At 40.0% G+C, this 19,494-nt stretch overlaps 2 protein-coding genes and 1 long non-coding RNA gene across 6 annotated transcripts in view; 1 reads left to right on the top strand and 2 right to left on the bottom strand.

Annotated features, from left to right (window-relative positions):
- Nucleotides 1-7,435, top strand: part of LOC146454714 (uncharacterized) — a 7,924-nt gene extending 489 nt beyond the window's left edge. The window contains exons 2-4 of one of the 2 annotated variants that reach the window (XR_014859218.1): nt 1,396-1,476; nt 5,406-5,482; nt 7,296-7,435. This is a non-coding gene — a long non-coding RNA (uncharacterized LOC146454714). The remainder of the gene's footprint in view (nt 1-1,395; nt 1,477-5,405; nt 5,483-7,295) is intronic. The other variant, XR_014859217.1, reaches the window with a different exon arrangement.
- Nucleotides 54-5,393, bottom strand: LOC146454715 (uncharacterized). The gene has a single exon (XM_085095254.1). It carries the CDS (start codon nt 2,826-2,828, stop codon nt 1,776-1,778), a length of 1,053 nt encoding a protein of 350 aa, XP_084951380.1. The 5' UTR covers nt 2,829-5,393; the 3' UTR covers nt 54-1,775.
- Nucleotides 5,509-19,470, bottom strand: LOC146454713 (TBC1 domain family member 25-like). Of its 3 annotated transcripts, XM_085095250.1 has the most exons (4): nt 19,334-19,470; nt 19,092-19,207; nt 15,778-15,935; nt 5,509-8,327 (listed from the first exon to the last, which is right to left on the bottom strand). In XM_085095250.1, the coding sequence occupies exons 1-4, from the start codon at nt 19,391-19,393 to the stop codon at nt 6,946-6,948; spliced, it is 1,716 nt and encodes a 571-aa protein (XP_084951376.1). In that variant the 5' UTR covers nt 19,394-19,470; the 3' UTR covers nt 5,509-6,945. The 3 variants fall into 3 exon arrangements, with proteins under 3 accessions (XP_084951376.1, XP_084951377.1, XP_084951378.1); XM_085095251.1 differs by lacking the exons at nt 15,778-15,935; nt 19,092-19,207; nt 19,334-19,470 and adding an exon at nt 8,592-8,611 and having other exon boundaries at nt 5,510-8,444; XM_085095252.1 differs by lacking the exons at nt 15,778-15,935; nt 19,092-19,207; nt 19,334-19,470 and adding an exon at nt 8,453-8,512 and having other exon boundaries at nt 5,510-8,400.
- Nucleotides 19,471-19,494: the final 24 nt, after the last annotated feature.

Genomic DNA, 19,494 nt, shown 5'->3' with positions numbered 1-19,494 from the left:
CTTATGAAGACAACTTGACCGCTAAAAACAGATTGCACAAAATACAGGTCAAACACAATAACAATGCATTTTATATCGCATTTGATTACATAGTGTACAGTTCGTACACAAAAAGCGCTCACAAAATCAATTACTCGGTTAAGAAACTGCAACAATAAAATGATATAAACAGGAGATCATAGAATAAACTGACGCACTAATTTAATAAAGATTAATCCCCGGAACGACAAAAAGTGCTCAGATTTTTTGCTGACATTGTTCGGTCTTTCGCTGATATAGTTGGCGGCCACTGTTGCCCAAAATAGGGAGATGGCAAAACTTTAGATTAAATTTTTTGGCTGTAACACATTTTAAAATATGACATTTTCTATGTGACTATGATGATTTGTAAATCGTCGCGTTAATCTTGCGATCTTTGTTGTCTCAATGGCAATCACTGCATGTTCGATTTCTTTAGAAATACCCATGGAGTGGCCGAGTTCTAAATTTTCGGGTGGTTTCATATTCGTGCAATTTTTGTCGCATTTTTTAGTGCAACCGTTTGTCACGCTCAAGCTGCAGTTTAAAATCGCTTGTGTAAACTAGAGGCGATTTCAGCGCGACTTGTTTCCACGACTGATATCGGGGGTTTCGAACATATTTCAAACTAGCCTGTGAACAGGCATAGGACGAAGAGTGCGGAACGAGCGGAGCGGATAGAGATGAGCGCGGTCTTTATTTCTCTTACCAGACCGAGCTCGATTTTTCTCTTAGCCCTACACTCCACTTGGGAGCCTGTTCACAGGCAAGTTTCAAATTTGATGCAAACTTGCAGGGTTTCTAAGAAAACGTGCAGCGGTACCATACAGAAATCGCACGACCTTGCGTGATAAAAAATTGCAGTAAGGGTGCGATAAAAGCTCCACAAAATATGATCGCAACTGTAAACGACAAGGTTTCGTTACGATTATCTCAGTATTTTCCGTCTGAATCGACGGGTTCCAGCTGAGTTATTTCCACTGGTCTGAAGACCTTTTTCGTATTTTTTTTTTTTTTGGCTAAAACTATTTATATCCGTTATCTACTCAAGGATTTTAGAAAAATTCCAATCCCAGTGTAGCTCAGTTCTAAAGAGCGGTTCTTAGACTTTTTACTGTTGTTGAGAAGGTTGGTATAAATAACATTGGCAAACTTTTCTACACCGCAAAACAGTATAACTATTTATTAGTATAACTATCATTCATGTCTGTACAATTCTGCCTTTTTGTATCGCAATAACAATTCTGGCATTATGTACTCATAAAAACAAATTACGAGAATAGCTAAAATACGCACCGACACGTTGAATTCGGTCCACGTTTAGTATACAGTTATTGACAACTATTTCAGAGAAGAATGTTGGTGTTCTCATTTCAGCGGATCCAGCCAAGTTCCGACTTAATATGAACATCCCACTCAGTTCTAAATCCCAGCTACCTGTAATTCTCTGCTAAAAAGGCACGAGACAGTAAATACTGATCTGTTTGTGGTATTACGAAAAAAAAAAAAAACACCTTTAGAATGTCTTTACTATTATGTGTCCTTCCTGACACTTGTCATCGATTGGCCCATATACGTCTTAGCTACTCCAAGCGACCAGTCAAAAGTAATATTGACCGGTAAAAGACCATTGAATCCGAAAGGAACGAGGGTCGTTTCTTTGAAAACTCCATTGTAACTGGACAAATGAATATCCTTTTATGAATGGCCCATTACAGATCCGACGTTTTTACTCGTTTATCGACATCAGTTATTTCTTACAAGATCAAGATGCGGTGTTTTACGGCGAGATCAGCTGCTTCCTTGACGCTAGTTTCAAGAAGGAGCTGGGCTCTCTCCGAGAATGGAATTAAGACATTATAAGGCTTGAAGGTGGACATCTTTTCAACAGCCTCGCGGCCGGCTTGTATGTGATGAAGGACCTGCTGGTTCCACAGCAATGCTTGGCCTGTAACAACTGAACTTTCCTCAGTCTCATGTGACACGCCAGCAAATAACACACCCAGTAGAACCCAGTGCCCTTCGACTCGCTGGATGACAGGGCAGCCTGATGCTCCACTGTCAACGGACAGAGCAAAGTCGATTACTTTAAATGGCATGTGCTTGTAGACCGCATCTACAGCCATGTCGAATGCAAATTTCTTGTGGGTATCCTGCCGGCCTCCAAAGTGAATGGCCGTCAATGGATTGGTGGATCTCATGCTGAACTCTACCTCACCGCTGGAAGTAAATGCATTCTTTACAAGGGAAGAGAAATCGAACAAATTGAATTGTTCGAGAAGTTGTTGTTCATCTATTTCCCATTCTTCTAAATCATTCTTTTTCCTGCCATGAGTGTACTGGATGCCAAGTTTAACCAGCGCTATATCTCTGTTATGGTAATCAGGCCTTCTACCCACGGGAAGTAAGCGATGAATGATGGCTCTGCGTGGCCGTGCTTCAAAGAAAATTTCATGATCTGACGGAAAGAAGACGAACTTTGCCTTGTTAACTTTATCGCGATTACGAAGAACATGAGCAGCTGTGAGAATCCATCCATCGCCAAAGTAAAAACCGCTTCCAACATAACCAAGACCACTCGGTTGAAGCACTTCAATTCGGCATACTCCTGTACCAAACAGACGAAGTTTGCAAAGCGTTTCTCTCAGATCGGCTGCCTTCGCGATAGAGCCTCGATAGTTGTCATCGATTGGTATGGTTGAAATAATCTTTCTTTTGTCATTTTCTTCACATTCGAAAAGTCGCTGAACTTCTTCTTCGTACAAAAACCGACGAGCTTTCGAGTAGTGCCTGAATAAACCACAAGACATGGTAAGGCTGGGCTCATTACAATATTGAACAGCAGCGTAGAATAAAAGTACGGAAAATAACCGCTGCTAGCAGCTGCCGCCTAACTGTTGTCTTGACGACGTCAATTTTCCGACAGTATTTTCATTTGTTGGAACAATTTTCTTTTCTGGATTTAAGCGGCCATATGTAGATCCTTTATGTACAGCATCCTCAATGTTAATCCCGTAGTGTAATCGCACCCCTAAACAAAGAATCATTTTTGAAATCACCGAGAAGAAACATCTTTGAAATTTATCTGCAGCTCAGAGTATAAAAGCGGTATAAAGCAGTTGTCTCGCTTGAGACAAAGATCGCCATTCATATGCAAATACGTTGTGTAATTGAAATTCCGTCTCAAACAATTCTCTAAAACACTATTGACAGCTGTCAAAACTGCATTTTAACTGAATTTTATTTTTTCTTGAATGTATTTATTTTCAATGTTCGTTGTTTAATTTGGAGGATAGAGATGTTAGCAGCACGCCCTTAAACACACACACAGAATAAATAAAAAATGGTTCCGTTTATTTAGCAATGAGCCTGTGACTGAAGCCCAACCGTTTCCTATGACGCTTTTTAAACTGTTAACACATAAATCCTGATGATCTGCATCTATATAAAATCGTAAACGTTTTGTCGTTAAGACAAAGAGTAAAAATTTTTTATCAAAAAAAAAAAAAAAAAAAAAGAAAGAAAGAAAGAAAGAAAGGAAATAATCCACATTTAGAAAATGCTACGGTATTTAGGTTCAGGTGTCAAATACCTTGAAATCGATAGTTTCAGAAGGGTTTGGTAAGTGTTAAATCGTTGACTTGCAAATTAGGAGTTTTCGTATGCGATTCTTCCGATTCTCCGAATATTTCGACCGTCCGAATTCCGTTCTACTATTCTACAATTTTCCGATTATTCATCTTTAATCTTCGATTATTTCGATTCACCGAGGTCCGTTCTGTTCAGCGATTATCCGGTTTTTCACCCCTATTCCAAAGCCACCGCTTCCCTCCCCGCTCGAGACGTAATAAAATGATCTATCCCTTAAGGCCCGTTTAAACGCTTACAACATTTGCTTCAACATGCATTCAACGTAACCAGATGTCGGTTGAACAGGTCATTCAACATTGTTGAAAGCGTAAAAAATGTTGAAAGCTTGTTGAAAGTGTGTTGAATCAAATTTAAATTGGTTTAAACTTTCATTCAACATCGATTACACATTTCCTTTGTTCTTGAAAATGTTGAATGGCGTTGAAACCGTTTAATCACTCCGTTCATCCAACATTTGCCAAACATCCGTTTATATTCGAATCACTTTCCAGGACTGCAGCAGTATTTGATATTGACAGGCCAATGTCGCCACGTAAGAAACCAGCATTGAAAAACATTTTAGAAACGAAATCGAGAGCAATAACTTGGAAAAATAAAATATTGTCTTCCGTCGAAGGTTCCAGCTCGCAAGGAAATGTGAAGTTAAGTTGTTTCTGGTTGTCCATATTCCTAGGGTAGATAGTCGGATCCATATTCCTAGGGTACTTGGCCGGGTCCATATTCCTAGGGAACTTGGCCGGGTTCATATTCCTAGGCTATTTGTCGGGTCCATTTTCCTAGGGGCCCACAAACCTAGTGTACTTCGTCGGGCCCATAATCCTAGTGTACTTCGTCGGGTCCATATTCCTAGGGTACTTGGCCGGGTTCATATTCCTAGGCTATTTGTCGGGCCCATATTCCTAGGGGCCCATATTCCTAGTGTATTTCATCGGGTTCATATTCCTAGGGTACTTGGTCCGGAGTGTCTGCCATCTGCTTGCATTGTTCTGGGTGTCCAAGGGTAACAACTCTGTGAGATCGCGGACATCAGATGTTGTGCGGGTGCTGTTGATGGTAGCTGATGCTCCCGGGTGACCATGAAATGACGAGTTTGCCGCATAAACATTATCAGACATTGTTATGCAGCTGCGATTCCCCCAGGTGTAACTCTGACGGACTATCATTGGCTGGTTAGTGATCACTTAGCCTCAACTAAATTCAAATGTAATCCGCGCGGGATACAATTCAGCAATATCACCCAGGCGGGATACAATGAATAGCATGTGGCCGGCCACGTGATCAATGCGAAAGAAAAGCATTACAAGAGAAAACCTTACAACAATTTTTTCAACCATCCTAAATAATTAAAGACGATTACTTATTTCTAGACGTTAGCTATTTATAATATTATCTGATTTAGAGCATTAAAGGCATAAAGTTGTGCAAAGTTGTTTCGGGTAAACAAAATAAATATTACCTTCGGTTTGAAAGTAGCCAAAGTCTGAACGAGGAACAAAATACCTCAAGAATCATGTTGGTGAGCTATAACACGAATAAATCCCAAAACGGATAGCCGGGTCCAATGTCTTTCGAAAAAATGAAATTTCATCTCTAGAATAAGAGCTCGAGATCAGAAAAAAATATATTTTTTTTTCAAATAACCAAGGAGCATTTTTCCACACAATTTAAAGCACTAATAGCCATGAAAAATAATGGCTGTGGTCACAGCTCAGTCTGTTTTTTTTTGTTTTGGATAGGAACAGTGTGTTCTGGTCGTCTTTAGCTACATTGGTTCAGACGTTACTGTGTTAACCGTTAACAAAGCCCAAATACGGTGAGAGTACGCATGCCTGTAGATACTGCTCGAGAATTCAACCATCGTTAAACATCAAAATCATCAAGATCTTAAATCGTTAGAAAACATAACGAAAAACTGGGAATGTAAGCTGTGTTGTTTCTGGGAAAGAGCCCGCAGAACAATAATAACAATTTATTTGAGCATTCCCATATGTACACGTTATTACCTATTAACATTATGAAAAAGAAATATTTTAAAGTTTTATCTAACGATAACAACAGATGAAGTGAGATTTATTTTCTATTCCATTCAAACGACAGAAAGAACCGATAAGTTTTCAAATTTTCTTTTGTCTTGTTGTGTCTATATGATTCAATTCTGTGGGGCGATTTTGGCGGCGATTTTAAGCGAAATGTCAAATCGCCCCTGTAAACTACCCGACGATTTTTGCTCCGCGGTAACAGCGACGGCAGCCAGTAATGGAACTCTGACCTGTTTTATGCTCACGTCACATACGCTCTAATCAAATAGCAAAAGCCTCAACAGTGCCGATAAAACGTTTTAAAGTCGCAGGCCTTATAATTTCATGGATCATTACTACCACCTCTTTTCAGTTGATGCTACAATAATGCAATTAAGAAAATGCCTAATCAAAGTTACGGTTTCTTTTTCACTTAATAGGTTACCATAGCAACAATACAACCTGTAAAAACAGCCGTAATTTGAGCTTCAAGTGATTAAAACTAAAAAACCGAGCTCGATGACCGCCATTTTTTACCACTTACCCGATTTTTCGGTGCAACGTTTTGCAAATTTGAACAAAAATTTACAGGAAGGGGTTCAGAGCCACAATGCATTTTTTTAAACCTTAAGGTGGCTCTGAGCCCGTCCCTACAACTATTTTAACTTAGTCAAATGTTGTATCTGAACATGGTGATCATATTTCCATAATAAAAAATAGGCATCACCAAGCTTGTTTTTGAGTAAGCTCCCTCGCAGACGCTCTTCTGGCTCGTCACGTAATCTTTCCTCCCTTACGTCTAGTTTTTGAATGTAGCCTTCAATTCCTTCAATGTCGGATCTGCTGCTTAGTGCTTTGTTCTGTGATAAAACGGAAATCTTGCCTATAATTAGTGGTTTTTATTGCAAACAAAGCGCAAAATGGCTGATAAAAAATTGGGACAACATTTCCAAAAGGAATTGAGGGCCACATGCAAATATCTGGCGAATCTGAGCTAAAACAAAAAAAACAATCTAAAAAACACTCACGGTCAGTTCCCGAGTGGCCCTTGATTCAATATTTATAGTTTGTCAATTATTGACTGGCGGGGACAAGAATGGTCAGCTGGCATGCTGTAGTCGCAACACAATGAGCCAAGTGCTATTATTTTAAAACTAGTGCCAGTATCCACCGTGGCCACTGGACAGACCTTTAAAGGGTTGGAATCTTCCACAGAATTGATGAGAGTCAAAACAAGCAACTTGGATAATCGAGCTTATCAGCATTCAACAAAGTGACCTGTTTTGAGTGGGATATCAATCAGTGGCTCATTTTTCCATTGTGTTTTAGAATCATCTTTGAATGGTGTCTCCTCGTTTTTTATTTCTCCAAATGACCTGAGATACTCAGCATACAATGCCCTTGCTTTGACCAGCGTTTTAGCAAGGTCATGCTTTCGAACCAACTTGTCAAAGTACATAGCTAGTGTGTTGTAATCCATTTGTTTCTGCATACAATAATCTTTGTGAATAGACAGTATAGCCACACACATAAAGAGAGCAAATGGATTGCCATCACCCAGGTGATACGGCCCCGGTAACTGAAGCAGTTTCGTTTCTTGATCGACAGGTTTAGTTGTTAATGAACAGAATCCAGTCTCCTCCAAATCACTGCAATCTGAATCATCGTCAACACTAACTTTATCTTCTCCAAAATAACCATTCTGCATAAGAATGGCTGCACAGTTGCCTCTAGACACTCCTCCAACTGCATGAGTGGTTGAACTCCAAAGTACTTCCATCAAGTGCACAGCATCATCAAATGGAAACTCTCTTTTTAAATCAAGAAGAAGCCAGCGATAGCAGAAGAACATGTCATCTGCTTCAATACTCATGAGGTACTTGAATAGTTCTGGTTCCATGCGATGAACAAGCTGGGAAAGGTGATCAAATTTCTGCGTCATGGCTTTTCCATCCAAAAGAAAGTGTCCCTTCATTCTGTCCAGTAGAGCACAAAAACAAGTATAGGCTACTGATTCATTGTCTAAGATGACGAGCAAAGGTGCAGCGAGGTCACTCATCCCTTGTGCGTAAGACACATCAGGATTTTCCAACGCATAGGTTGTCAAAATGTTAAATAAAGCATTAACATGCTGGTGGTCATCTGGCACAGAAAAGTAAGGGTGGGTCCGGTCTGTTCGCAGCACATCTTTCATTATTAAGTGAGTGATTGGTTCAATTTCTTTGGGGCATTTTGCCTCCCATTTTGATTTAAGATGATAGTAAACCTGTGATTTCATTTTCAAGTGTCGTTCCCTCTCTTCTTTGGTTAAATCAGGGGGAAACACATTCAGAAGATGAGGCCAAACCTCATTACGCAAACCAGGCTCAAGGCCACCACCTTGGAATATTCTGGTCCACAACTCGTCAATACCAAGGACACGACCTTCAGAGTCCAAATGACATTGCCATTCTAATTCCTTTAAAGGTCCCCGCTTGGTTGAATCATTGAATGCTTTGGTTAATTTGCTGAATGTTCGTTCCATCTGATGTTTTAAGGAAATGTGAAATGGCACATTGGTAGAGACACCAGTGGATTGCACATTATTGGTTAGTGGTGCTTCTGTGGCTTCAAGAAATGTCCAGTCATTGTGACCATCATCTAAAGTAACAAGACAATAACACAGAAAAATGGTAAACGTGGAGAGCAGGGGTACATCAAATCCCATAATATACTGCTAGCCAAAAGGTTACTTCCAATGTGGAACACAGGATTGTGGCACATACATACTAGGATGCCTCCCGTGTGGAGCACATGAATGTGACACATCCTACATACTCCTAGGATGCCTCCAATGTGGACCACAAGAGTGTGACACATCCTAGATACTCCTAGGATGCCTCCAATGTGGAGCACAAGAGTGTGACACATCCTACATACTCCTAGAATGCCTCCAATGTGGAGCACAAGAGTGTGACACATCCTACATACTCCTAGGATTCCTCCAATGTGGAGCACAAGAGTGTGACACATCCTGCATACTCCTAGGATGCCTCCAATGTGGAGCACAAGAGTGTGACACATCCTACATACTCCTAGGATGCCTCCAATGTGGACCATAAGAGTGTGACACATCCTACATACTCCTTGGATGCCTCCAATGTGGACCACAAGAGTGTGACACATCCTACATACTCCTAGGATGCCTCCAATGTGGAGCACAAGAGTGTGAGACATCCTACATACTCCTAGGATGCCTCCAATGCGGACCACAAGAGTGTGACATCCTACATACTCCTAGGATGCCTCCAATGTGGAGCACAAGAGTGTGACACATCCTAGATACTCCTAGGATGCCTCCAATGTGGAGCACAAGAGTGTGACACATCCTACATACTCCTAGAATGCCTCCAATGTGGAGCACAGGAGTGTGACACATCCTACATACTCCTAGGATTCCTCCAATGTGGAGCACAAGAGTGTGGCACATCCTTCATACTCCTAGGATGCCTCCAGTGTGGAGCACAAGAGTGTGGCACATCCTTCATACTCCTAGGATGCCTCCAATGTGGAGCACAAGAGTGTGACACATCCAACAATGAACATACTCCTAGGATGCCTCCAATGCGGACCACAAGAGTGTGACACATCCTACATACTCCTAGGATGCCTCCAATGTGGAGCACAAGAGTGTGACACATCCTAGATACTCCTAGGATGCCTCCAATGTGGACCACAAGAGTGTGACACATCCTACATACTGCTAGGATGCCTCCAATGTGGAGCACAAGAGTGTGAGACATCCTAGATACTCCTAGGATGCCTCCAATGTGGAGCACAAGAGTGTGACACATCCTACATACTCCTAGGATGCCTCCAATGTGGACCACAAGAGTGTGACACATCCTACATACTCCTAGGATGCCTCCAATGTGGAGCACAAGAGTGTGGCACATCCTTCATACTCCTAGGATGCCTCCAGTGTGGAGCACAAGAGTGTGACACATCCTAGATACTCCTAGGATGCCTCCAATGTGGAGCACAAGAGTGTGACACATCCTAGATACTCCTAGGATGCCTCCAATGTGGAGCACAAGAGTGTGACACATCCTGCATACTCCTAGGATGCCTCCAATGTGGAGCACAAGAGTGTGACACATCCTACATACTCCTAGGATGCCTCCAATGTGGACCACAAGAGTGTGACACATCCTACATACTCCTAGGATGCCTCCAATGTGGAGCACAAGAGTGTGACACATCCTAGATACTCCTAGGATGCCTCCAATGTGGAGCACAAGAGTGTGACACATCCTACATACTCCTAGGATGCCTCCAATGTGGACCACAAGAGTGTGACACATCCTACATACTCCTAGGATGCCTCCAATGTGGAGCACAAGAGTGTGACACATCCTAGATACTCCTAGGATGCCTCCAATGTGGAGCACAAGAGTGTGACACATCCTACATACTCCTAGGATGCCTCCAATGTGGACCACAAGAGTGTGACACATCCTTCATACTCCTAGGATGCCTCCAGTGTGGAGCACAAGAGTGTGACACATCCTAGATACTCCTAGGATGCCTCCAATGTGGACCACAAGAGTGTGACACATCCTACATACTCCTAGGATGCCTCCAATGTGGAGCACAAGAGTGTGGCACATCCTTCATACTCCTAGGATGCCTCCAGTGTGGAGCACAAGAGTGTGGCACATCCTTCATACTCCTAGGATGCCTCCAATGTGGAGCACAAGAGTGTGACACATCCAACAATGAACATACTCCTAGGATGCCTCCAATGCGGACCACAAGAGTGTGACACATCCTACATACTCCTAGGATGCCTCCAATGTGGAGCACAAGAGTGTGACACATCCTACATACTCCTAGGATGCCTCCAATGTGGAGCACAAGAGTGTGACACATCCTACATACTCCTAGGATGCCTCCAATGCGAACCACAAGAGTGTGACATCCTACATACTCCTAGGATGCCTCCAATGTGGAGCACAAGAGTGTGACACATCCTACATACTCCTAGAATGCCTCCAATGTGGAGCACAAGAGTGTGACACATCCTACATACTGCTAGGATGCCTCCAATGTGGAGCACAAGGGTTTGAAACATCCTACATACTCCTAGGATGCCTCCAATGCGGACCACAAGAGGGTGACACATCCTAGATACTCCTAGGATGCCTCCAATGTGGACCACAAGAGTGTGACACATCCTACATACTCCTAGAATGCCTCCAATGTGGAGCACAAGAGTGTGACACATCCTAGATACTCCTAGGATGCCTCCAATGTGGACCACAAGAGTGTGACACATCCTACATACTCCTAGAATGCCTCCAATGTGGACCACAAGAGTGTGACACATCCTACATACTCCTAGGATGCCTCCAATGTGGACCACAAGAGTGTGACATATCCTACATACTCCTAGGATGCCTCCAATGTGGACCACAAGAGTGTGAGACATCCTACATACTCCTAAGATGCCTCCAATGTGGACCACAAGAGTGTGACACATCCTACATACTCCTAGGATGCCTCCAATGTGGACCACAAGAGTGTGACATATCCTACATACTCCTAGGATGCCTCCAATGCGGACCACACGAGTGTGACACATCCTACATACTGCTAGGATGCCTCCAATGTGGAGCACAAGAGGGTGACACATCCTATATACTCCTAGAATGCCTCCAATGTGGACCACAAGAGTGTGACACATCCTAGATACTCCTAGGATGCCTCCAATGCGGACCACAAGAGTGTGACACATCCTACATACTCCTAGGATGCCTCCAATGCGGACCACAAGAGTGTGACACATCCTACATACTCCTAGGATGCCTCCAATGCGGACCACACGAGTGTGACACATCCTACATACTGCTAGGATGCCTCCAATGTGGAGCACAAGAGGGTGACACATCCTATATACTCCTAGAATGCCTCCAATGTGGACCACAAGAGTGTGACACATCCTAGATACTCCTAGGATGCCTCCAATGCGGACCACAAGAGTGTGACACATCCTACATACTCCTAGAATGCCTCCAATGTGGACCACAAGAGTGTGACACATCCTATATGCTCCTAGGATGGCTCCAATGCAGACCACAAGAGTGTGACACATCCTACATACTCCTTGGATGCCTCTAATGTGGACCACAAGAGTGTAACACATCCTACATATTCCTAGGATGCCTCCAACTGAATGTAGAGTACAAGAGTGTGACACATCCTACATACTCCTAGGATGCTTCCATTGTACATTCAGTTGTACCTTTTTGATCACAAAGCACTATGAGTTGACAAAGTCTGGAATCTCTAGGTTGTATAATGCCAATTTATGTCAGTCACTTTATTGCTGTTTTGTGCATGCATGTGTTTTGCTAACAAATTCTTTTTTGTGGCTCTTAATAATGCCCAAAAGCCAAAGTTTTAATTTTAATTTATAAAACAATGTTACTTTATGCTTAGCAAAGATTGGCCTTTCCCAGGCTCTCCGATGCACTAGGGAAACATGAAAGAGAGGGTAAGCAAGGCCCCCCTTGTTCCCCTCTCACACAGTTGGCCGCCATGTCCAACCATTTAAAAAGTTCCTTTTCAATTTGGGCATTAAAAACTACTAGGAAGTAGCTTGATAACCACAAATCATCCAAGACATTGCTTCATTTCCACATACACTGTATGCTTGCTTTCTAAGGGCATCATGCATGCATTCTTGAGGTTTCACAGAGACCTTCAAATTTTTATCCCTAGTCATGCATGAAGCTCAGTCATTTACTCACTAACCAGTAATACATCACAAGAAATGTAAAGGATGTCAGATTCAAGACGGTAGTCTGATTGGAATGCTTCAGCGATCAAGGGGAAATTATTGGGTGCACTAATGTACCAAAACAAGTTTCAAAAGAAATGGATGATCAGCTATCCATTTTTCTCTTCTCTTTGGTTAGACTACTCATTTAATGTAATATCTGCATTCTTCGGTTTTGTTTTGTGACAAAAAGTTGTTGTTGTTTTTTTTTAATGTGGCTTCAAAAGTAAATAATAATATAAGATTAGAGGTTTACTGAAAAACTTCAATAGAAAAATTTAAACTAATGCTGCAAATGACGTTTCGATGACGCTACCATCATTATCAAGGCATTATCATTATCAAGGTGACTGTTTCTTCATGGTTTCAATATAAATGAACGAAAACAATATAAATAGACATTTTGTTTGTAGGATGGAGTCTGAGTTTGCACATTAAAAGTTGGTTTATGGTCTTGGATGATCAACATTTTGTGAATTAAGCAGTCAAATTGTTAATAGGCCTTCTCACGGTTTTCGGCGCCATTTTGACGAGTAGGCAAACAGGCTCGAAATAACAGTGTTTGTATGGAAATCCGATGTCAAATAATTTTCATAAAACATTGCTTCTGAAAAATTCATGAATTGGAAACTTTTGGCCATAGGAAAAGGATTTTAAGAAAAAAATTGGAGGGATGTAGCTGTGCCAGAAAGCGTCCAGTCGTTCCAGTCGTGTTTTAAACTTTCCATACATTTGTCTGTTAGCGAACCAGCCGTGAACTGCTCTAAAAATAGCTCGCCGGAAAAAAATACAGGGAAATGTATGGAGAGTTCAAAACACGACTGGACGCTTTCTGGCACAGCTACACCCCTCCAAATTTTTTCGTAAAATCCTTTTCCTAGTGCCAAAAGTTTCCAATTCATGAATTTTTCAGAAGCGATGTTTTATGAAAATTATTTGACATCGGATTTCCATACAAACACTGTTATTTCGAGCCTGTTTGCCTCCTCGTCAAAATGGCATCAAAAACCGTGATAAGGCCTATTAAATTTGATTTTGACATTTGGTGGATATCAATAGACCAGTTTTGATATATTAAAATTTGTACTTGGCCACGAGGCTTAGGGGAACAAAACAACAGAAATAACAATGAGGTTCAGAGATGAATAATTAATTTATTTTGTTTTATTCCCCTAAGAGGGTCGTACAGGGGGGGTCTCTTGCACGGTTCACGAACAGAAAAAATAGCAAATCACGGATCACAGAAATGAAAATTTCGTTCTCAAGCTCTTCACGGGTCACGCAAAACCTTCAGGTCACGGATTACGAAGAATAATTTGTTACATTCACGTTTCACGGGAAATAAAATCAGCTAATCACGCATCACGAAAATACCCCTGTACGACCCTCCCCTAAGCCTCATACCCAAGCTAGAATTTTAATACCGGTATATCAAAATTGGTCTGTTGGCAAGCACATGTATGATAAAACAATTATCCTGAGAAATCGCGTGGAATATTGCCTGATACTTAGCCGACGAGGCTGTAGGCTGAGTGGGCTAAAATCAGGCGAGATTCCACAAGATTGAGCAGGATAATTGTTTTATTATTCAACACATTGATAACGAAGCACAGGTTTATAGCAGAAAAGCTGGGGGCGATCTTTATTTGTCAAAAAAAAAAAAAGAAACTTGTAACATTTTCTTGCGCGCGGACCGGCATGAATGAAAGTGGCAGCTTTGTTCAAGTTTGAATGAAATCGAGGGCGTTTTGCATCAAATTAAAAAATTGAGTACTCGTCTAGTGTGCCAATCGCTCCGGTAAAATTTTCCACAAATTTCTAGCCTCAAAAGCTAAAACCAAACAGCGCTTTGAAGCTGCGAAGTATTTGTTGTGTCAGCCGGGCCGAGCTGAACAGACTAGAAAAGCATATCAATGATTTCTCGGGTCAGTGTTTCTTTGTTTACTACGCAAGCAATTTCACAATCTCTCCTCAGTGTTTTGACAAACACATCTAGTGCCTTGTTGCTTGAAAGAACTCTGGATCTTTTATGAAACTAAACGGTTTTTCAAGCGGCTCTGATGCTTCTGAGAATAATTGCTTTGTACTCCGTCTATCTTTTTGTCTGCCAGAAAGCTAAAATTTGTCGAGGCACTTAAGGGTGAATTCGGATTTTCTCAAGTGGTTTTCTCTATCTCTTCAAGACGAGTCAAGATCTTTCTTTAATGGTTGGGGGAACAAATCTAAGGAAATACTGTACTGTTTGTAATTTCTGAGCCCTAGAATACGGGACAATCCAAAAGTCTAGCGAAAAAGATATCAAACGTTTTTGCTGAACTGTAATTTGCCAGTTCATAAACAGAAAGGTAGGCAGTACAAGTTTTTGCACTAACCATTACAATAAAATTATTATAATTATTCTTAACAGCAAACTTGGTTGTATTCTATGTGTTCAGTATAAAACAGCGTTATTAATAGTTTGGTGTTCTTGAGAGGTCGTTACTTTTTGAGAGAGCTCTGCCATTTTTCTCCCCGGCACACGAAAACTACGTATATCGCAGGATATCTGTTATGTGCGGGCGACGTGTATTGAGTTCACCATGACCATATTTGGGCAGTGTCACAATGTGTTGAATAATAATTACAGTTGTTATGCGTTTCAAACTGTTCTTGGTAATGAGAAAATATGCATTATTAAACATGCAACACCTTGGAAAACTGTTTACTTCTACAAACGCACATAGAGGTTTGATGAGTGACAATAAGAGCTTTAACCTCCCCCACCAATCCCCTGCTGTAGGCCTGAGCAGAAATGAAAGAATACCTAATAGATCATTTACACTGCATACCTTGTCTCAGCAAACTTAATGCCAAAATTCTTCTACACGGTGTAAACTTATGCAGTCTGAAACTGCACCAAGTGAACAAGGGGTGAAAAAAGAAGTTTTGGCAAAGCCATAAAGTACTCTAACACATTTCAGGGAGGTCTTATTTACAAGCTGCTGTTTTGGGAAAATATGACCCTACACTCCTCTCCCTGAACAGGAAGTACCAGACCCTAGAGAAAGGCGGAAAAAAGCCTGGGTTTTATTCAGCCAAAATTTTCCTTGACTAGTGATGTCAAGTAAAATCATTTTACTTGACATCAACTTAAACATCTACTAAAGCTTAGTAGATGTTGAACGTTAAGAAAAATCACAAAATTAAACAATTATTGTTTATAAGCCACCCACTAAATGTAAACCTCCATATCTTTATCATAATCTTAAATGAATAGTAAACACCATGTACCTGGGGAAACAGCAGGTTCAATTTTAAGACTCAAAAATGGCAAAGAGGAACTCATGAATGCAGCATCCAAGTCAAAGTCTGATGTAAGGGACAGGAACACATCCGGCCTCTTGCCATTTTCATTTGATTGTGGGAGCTGGTATGATATTTCGAAGTCCCTATAAAAATAAGGAAGCAAAGATACAGGCCTTATTAAGGCAGCATTAATTTTCTAGAAAGGGGTATGCCATAAGAAACCCCTTGGGTGCTCAGGAAAACTTTTGTTTCCTGATAAAAATCAAAGGCTCCTGTGAGCCAACTCGTGAATGTAGAAGTAAATAGTGACAACTGAAGGTATAAAACGTTGCTTGCTTTTTGTTTGGTTGGCCCAGGACTCGAAATATAAGCCGCAAAGGCTTTAGGGGGCTCACTGGAATTTTATTCTGCATCCTAGGCCACTTCAAGTAGATTTTTAGCCGTTGGTCTCAGCAAGATTGAGCTCCTTGAATAATCTTGCATTTTTAAACAAAGTTTTAATTTTCAAAATTTGTTTGGAGCCTTTGGGATGGTTGGCTTTTTTTAAAAGCCAAAAAAAGAAAAGAAAAACGAAAAAGAACAAGAAAAAGAAAAAAAGTTCCCCTGTCACTTCGGGACTCAAACCCGCCACCTCTTGCTCCTTAGCCCTATGCCACTAGACAACATGGTCCACAACTCCTGAAGGTGAGATTAATTATTGTATGTATAAGTTGTTGAGGGTTTTGAATTATCTGGCACCTCTGGCACTACGATTTTAATGGTCAAATTACTTCGGACAGCCAAACAAGAATACGCGAATGAACAGGGAACACCGTTAGACATTTCTCCGTCATATTTTCTTCTTCCATTTTGTGCAAATCCCTGTTGCCTTGGACGACAATCTCAGCCTTGAGCGGCTTTCAACTTGGTGCTTTCAGTCACCAAACTAAGAAGTTGTCCCTTAGTTTCACTGTAGTTTCGGTCAATGGAAGGGGTTACAACAAAAATGTAGCAGACAACACACCTGCTAGTGTTTTCTTTTAAGAATAACTTATTCGTCGAGTTGATTTTACGTGCTTGTTTTTTGTCCCATAATGGAGGCTGATGGTGAATTCATGCACTATCAAAACTTATAACTTATGAATAATTTACAATTTGATTAAATTCCAATTAAATTAATATGAAGTTTACAGCTGATTGCGCAAGCGGGTGAAATTCAGTCCACATCACGATAACTGGTTCATTGCGCATGCCCGCATTCACTAGTTAAAAATGACAGCTTCTTAAAGTGCCTATGAAGTAAAAAAAAACTTAATATGCATCACTCCAATATTTCCCAAGATATTCTCGATTTTGTGATTTATCTTTGTACTGAAACAATTTGCGATGTCATCAATTTTTCTGAACAAAAACTTGAACATCTTTGGAACGAGAGAAGACATTCAAAAAATGAAAATGCCATTCTTGTTCTATTTGAAAGAACTTTTAAAATAAGCATTTAAGTTAATTTTTACTTCATACTAGGCACTTTAAGGTCATTCCACTGAAATAGAAGATAAAATACGATTTTGTTCATATTTCGTCAAGTTACTGATCTAAATATGTTTGCTTCAAAATTGAAATAAAAAGAGGGGGTCGCCATGTTCGTTCTTTGAAACGAAGAATTGAAATAGCGTAATTTATGCACTTTTTGAACAAAAAGGACTGTAGTAGAGCATTTGCCAAAAACAGGAATTATTTTTCTGAAGAGAATAGTTAACAGCTCATTTTGTAGAATTTTTTCACTGTGCATAAATTATTTTCAATGTGAAATCTGTTTGAAAACTATACCTGACCAGTACTACTGAGATATTCCACAAAAGAATCTAATTCGTTACCTCTGAAAGTATACTTAAATGTCCATTGGCTAGATTTAGGCACAAAATTTGATATTTCTAAATAAAAGATTTTACTTAAATTTTCAAGGTAGTTGGCAAACGATATTGTGGCAAGAAATCTGAAAAGACAAAATACGGTCACTGGGTTGGTTCTGCAAATATTTTACAATGCACTGTCCAATCAAGCTTGAAAACTGGTTTCTCTGGGAAGGGACTGGGGGCAGCCTTACGAAAACCACCTTAATTTCTGTGCAAAATGCAAGTGAAGAATTTTGTTGTTAGATGCAAGTAAGATTGAGTGATATTCAGCAGTTAGCTAAAAATGAGCATAAAATTTTAATAATTTTTGCCATTGTGCACAGTAACAAAACAAGGGGAATAACCTTAAAGTGGAATTTAAAATTCTGTGACCTCCCTCCTTTACTGTTCCACAGCAGCAATTCCATTTCCATGAAAATAGTATAGATCGACAAGCTTTTTGTTACAATTAGATGACCAATGTGTTGAAATTTACGGTATACTGAAGACATGAAGAAACTGGAATATCCATTTGTACTTGGAAATTTGATTGATATCCTGATTGACATTCTGATAGTTTGAATTTTAGTGGACATAAAATTATGTAAGGACTAAATGAAACAAAATAATAATAATAATATTATTCTTATTATTATTATTAATATCAAGATTGATTTTGAGAAACATTTTAAAAGAAAAATTAATGAAAAAACAAAAAAACATTACATGAGCACAAGACATGAGCTCATCGAAACGTCATGTAACGTTTTTTGTTAATTTTCCTTTTAAAAGTATTATTGTTATTATTTTTTTATTTTTTATTAACTTTTCAACGCTTTTTAAACTATTGAAAGTGAGAAATGAAGTAGGAAATAGAGCAGAAGAGGAGAGAAGAAGAATATTGCGTTGTATTTTTTATAACCTTGGTATTTTTAGGCTGGATAATGCAATGTTAACTTATTATTATTATTATTATTATTATTATTATTATTATTATTATTATTATTATTATTATTACATTATTATTATTATTATTATTATTATTATTATTAATTATTATTATTATTATTCAATGGTGGCTATCAACTTTTAAGAGTACCACAAAGAGGATTTTTTTACTAAACTTGCAATGCCAACCACAAAAGCATACTTTTATATTGCTTGGCAGTTTTATGTCACAAAATCCTCTGTGCCCCCTCCACCCCATCATTAGGGTTGCACATGAATGGCTTTACATATAAATGTGATCTACTGATCCTGTAATTATTGTACTTCTTCAGAAGCTATAGAAGGCCACTAAGACGCCTGGCTGCTTAGAACTGTAGGATTTATGTCCCTCAACTTGATTCTTGGACAACTGACAGAGGTTACCTAGTACTGACATCTTTGTAGGACTTTTAGACAGCCTTTAATAATTAAACTTACCCTTGCAATTGAAAGGCTCTCTTCAACAAATGATGAAGATTATTAAATGAGGTGATATGAGGATCGACAGAAAAGCACCTTTTAACGCTATCGCCCACGCAATTACCATCGCATAACTGAAATGAGAGGAAAAGCTAAGTGTTAAGTGTTTTACAAAGCGAACTTAGAATGAATTAATAATTAGCCAGAAAAAGATCATTCGACTTACGGCTCATATGACGCCCATAATTCTTAAAACTCACCATTGCTTTCACGCGAATAGCCTCTCGATCCTGTAGAGTGTTTACAGAAGTGAAGGACATTTCCAGCTTTTTTTCACGGAACAATAATAATAAAGAGACTGTATTGAAAAAGCCCTAGAGAAGATACAGGTTGTTCGCCACGATATGATGACGTCACCGGC

This window comes from Pavona decussata, unplaced genomic scaffold, assembly GCF_977016875.1.
Source record: "Pavona decussata unplaced genomic scaffold, jaPavDecu1.1 SCAFFOLD_300, whole genome shotgun sequence".
Lineage (NCBI taxonomy): Eukaryota > Metazoa > Cnidaria > Anthozoa > Scleractinia > Agariciidae > Pavona > Pavona decussata.
Note: the sequence above shows the minus strand (reverse complement) of the source record. Positions and strands in the feature narration are given on the sequence as shown.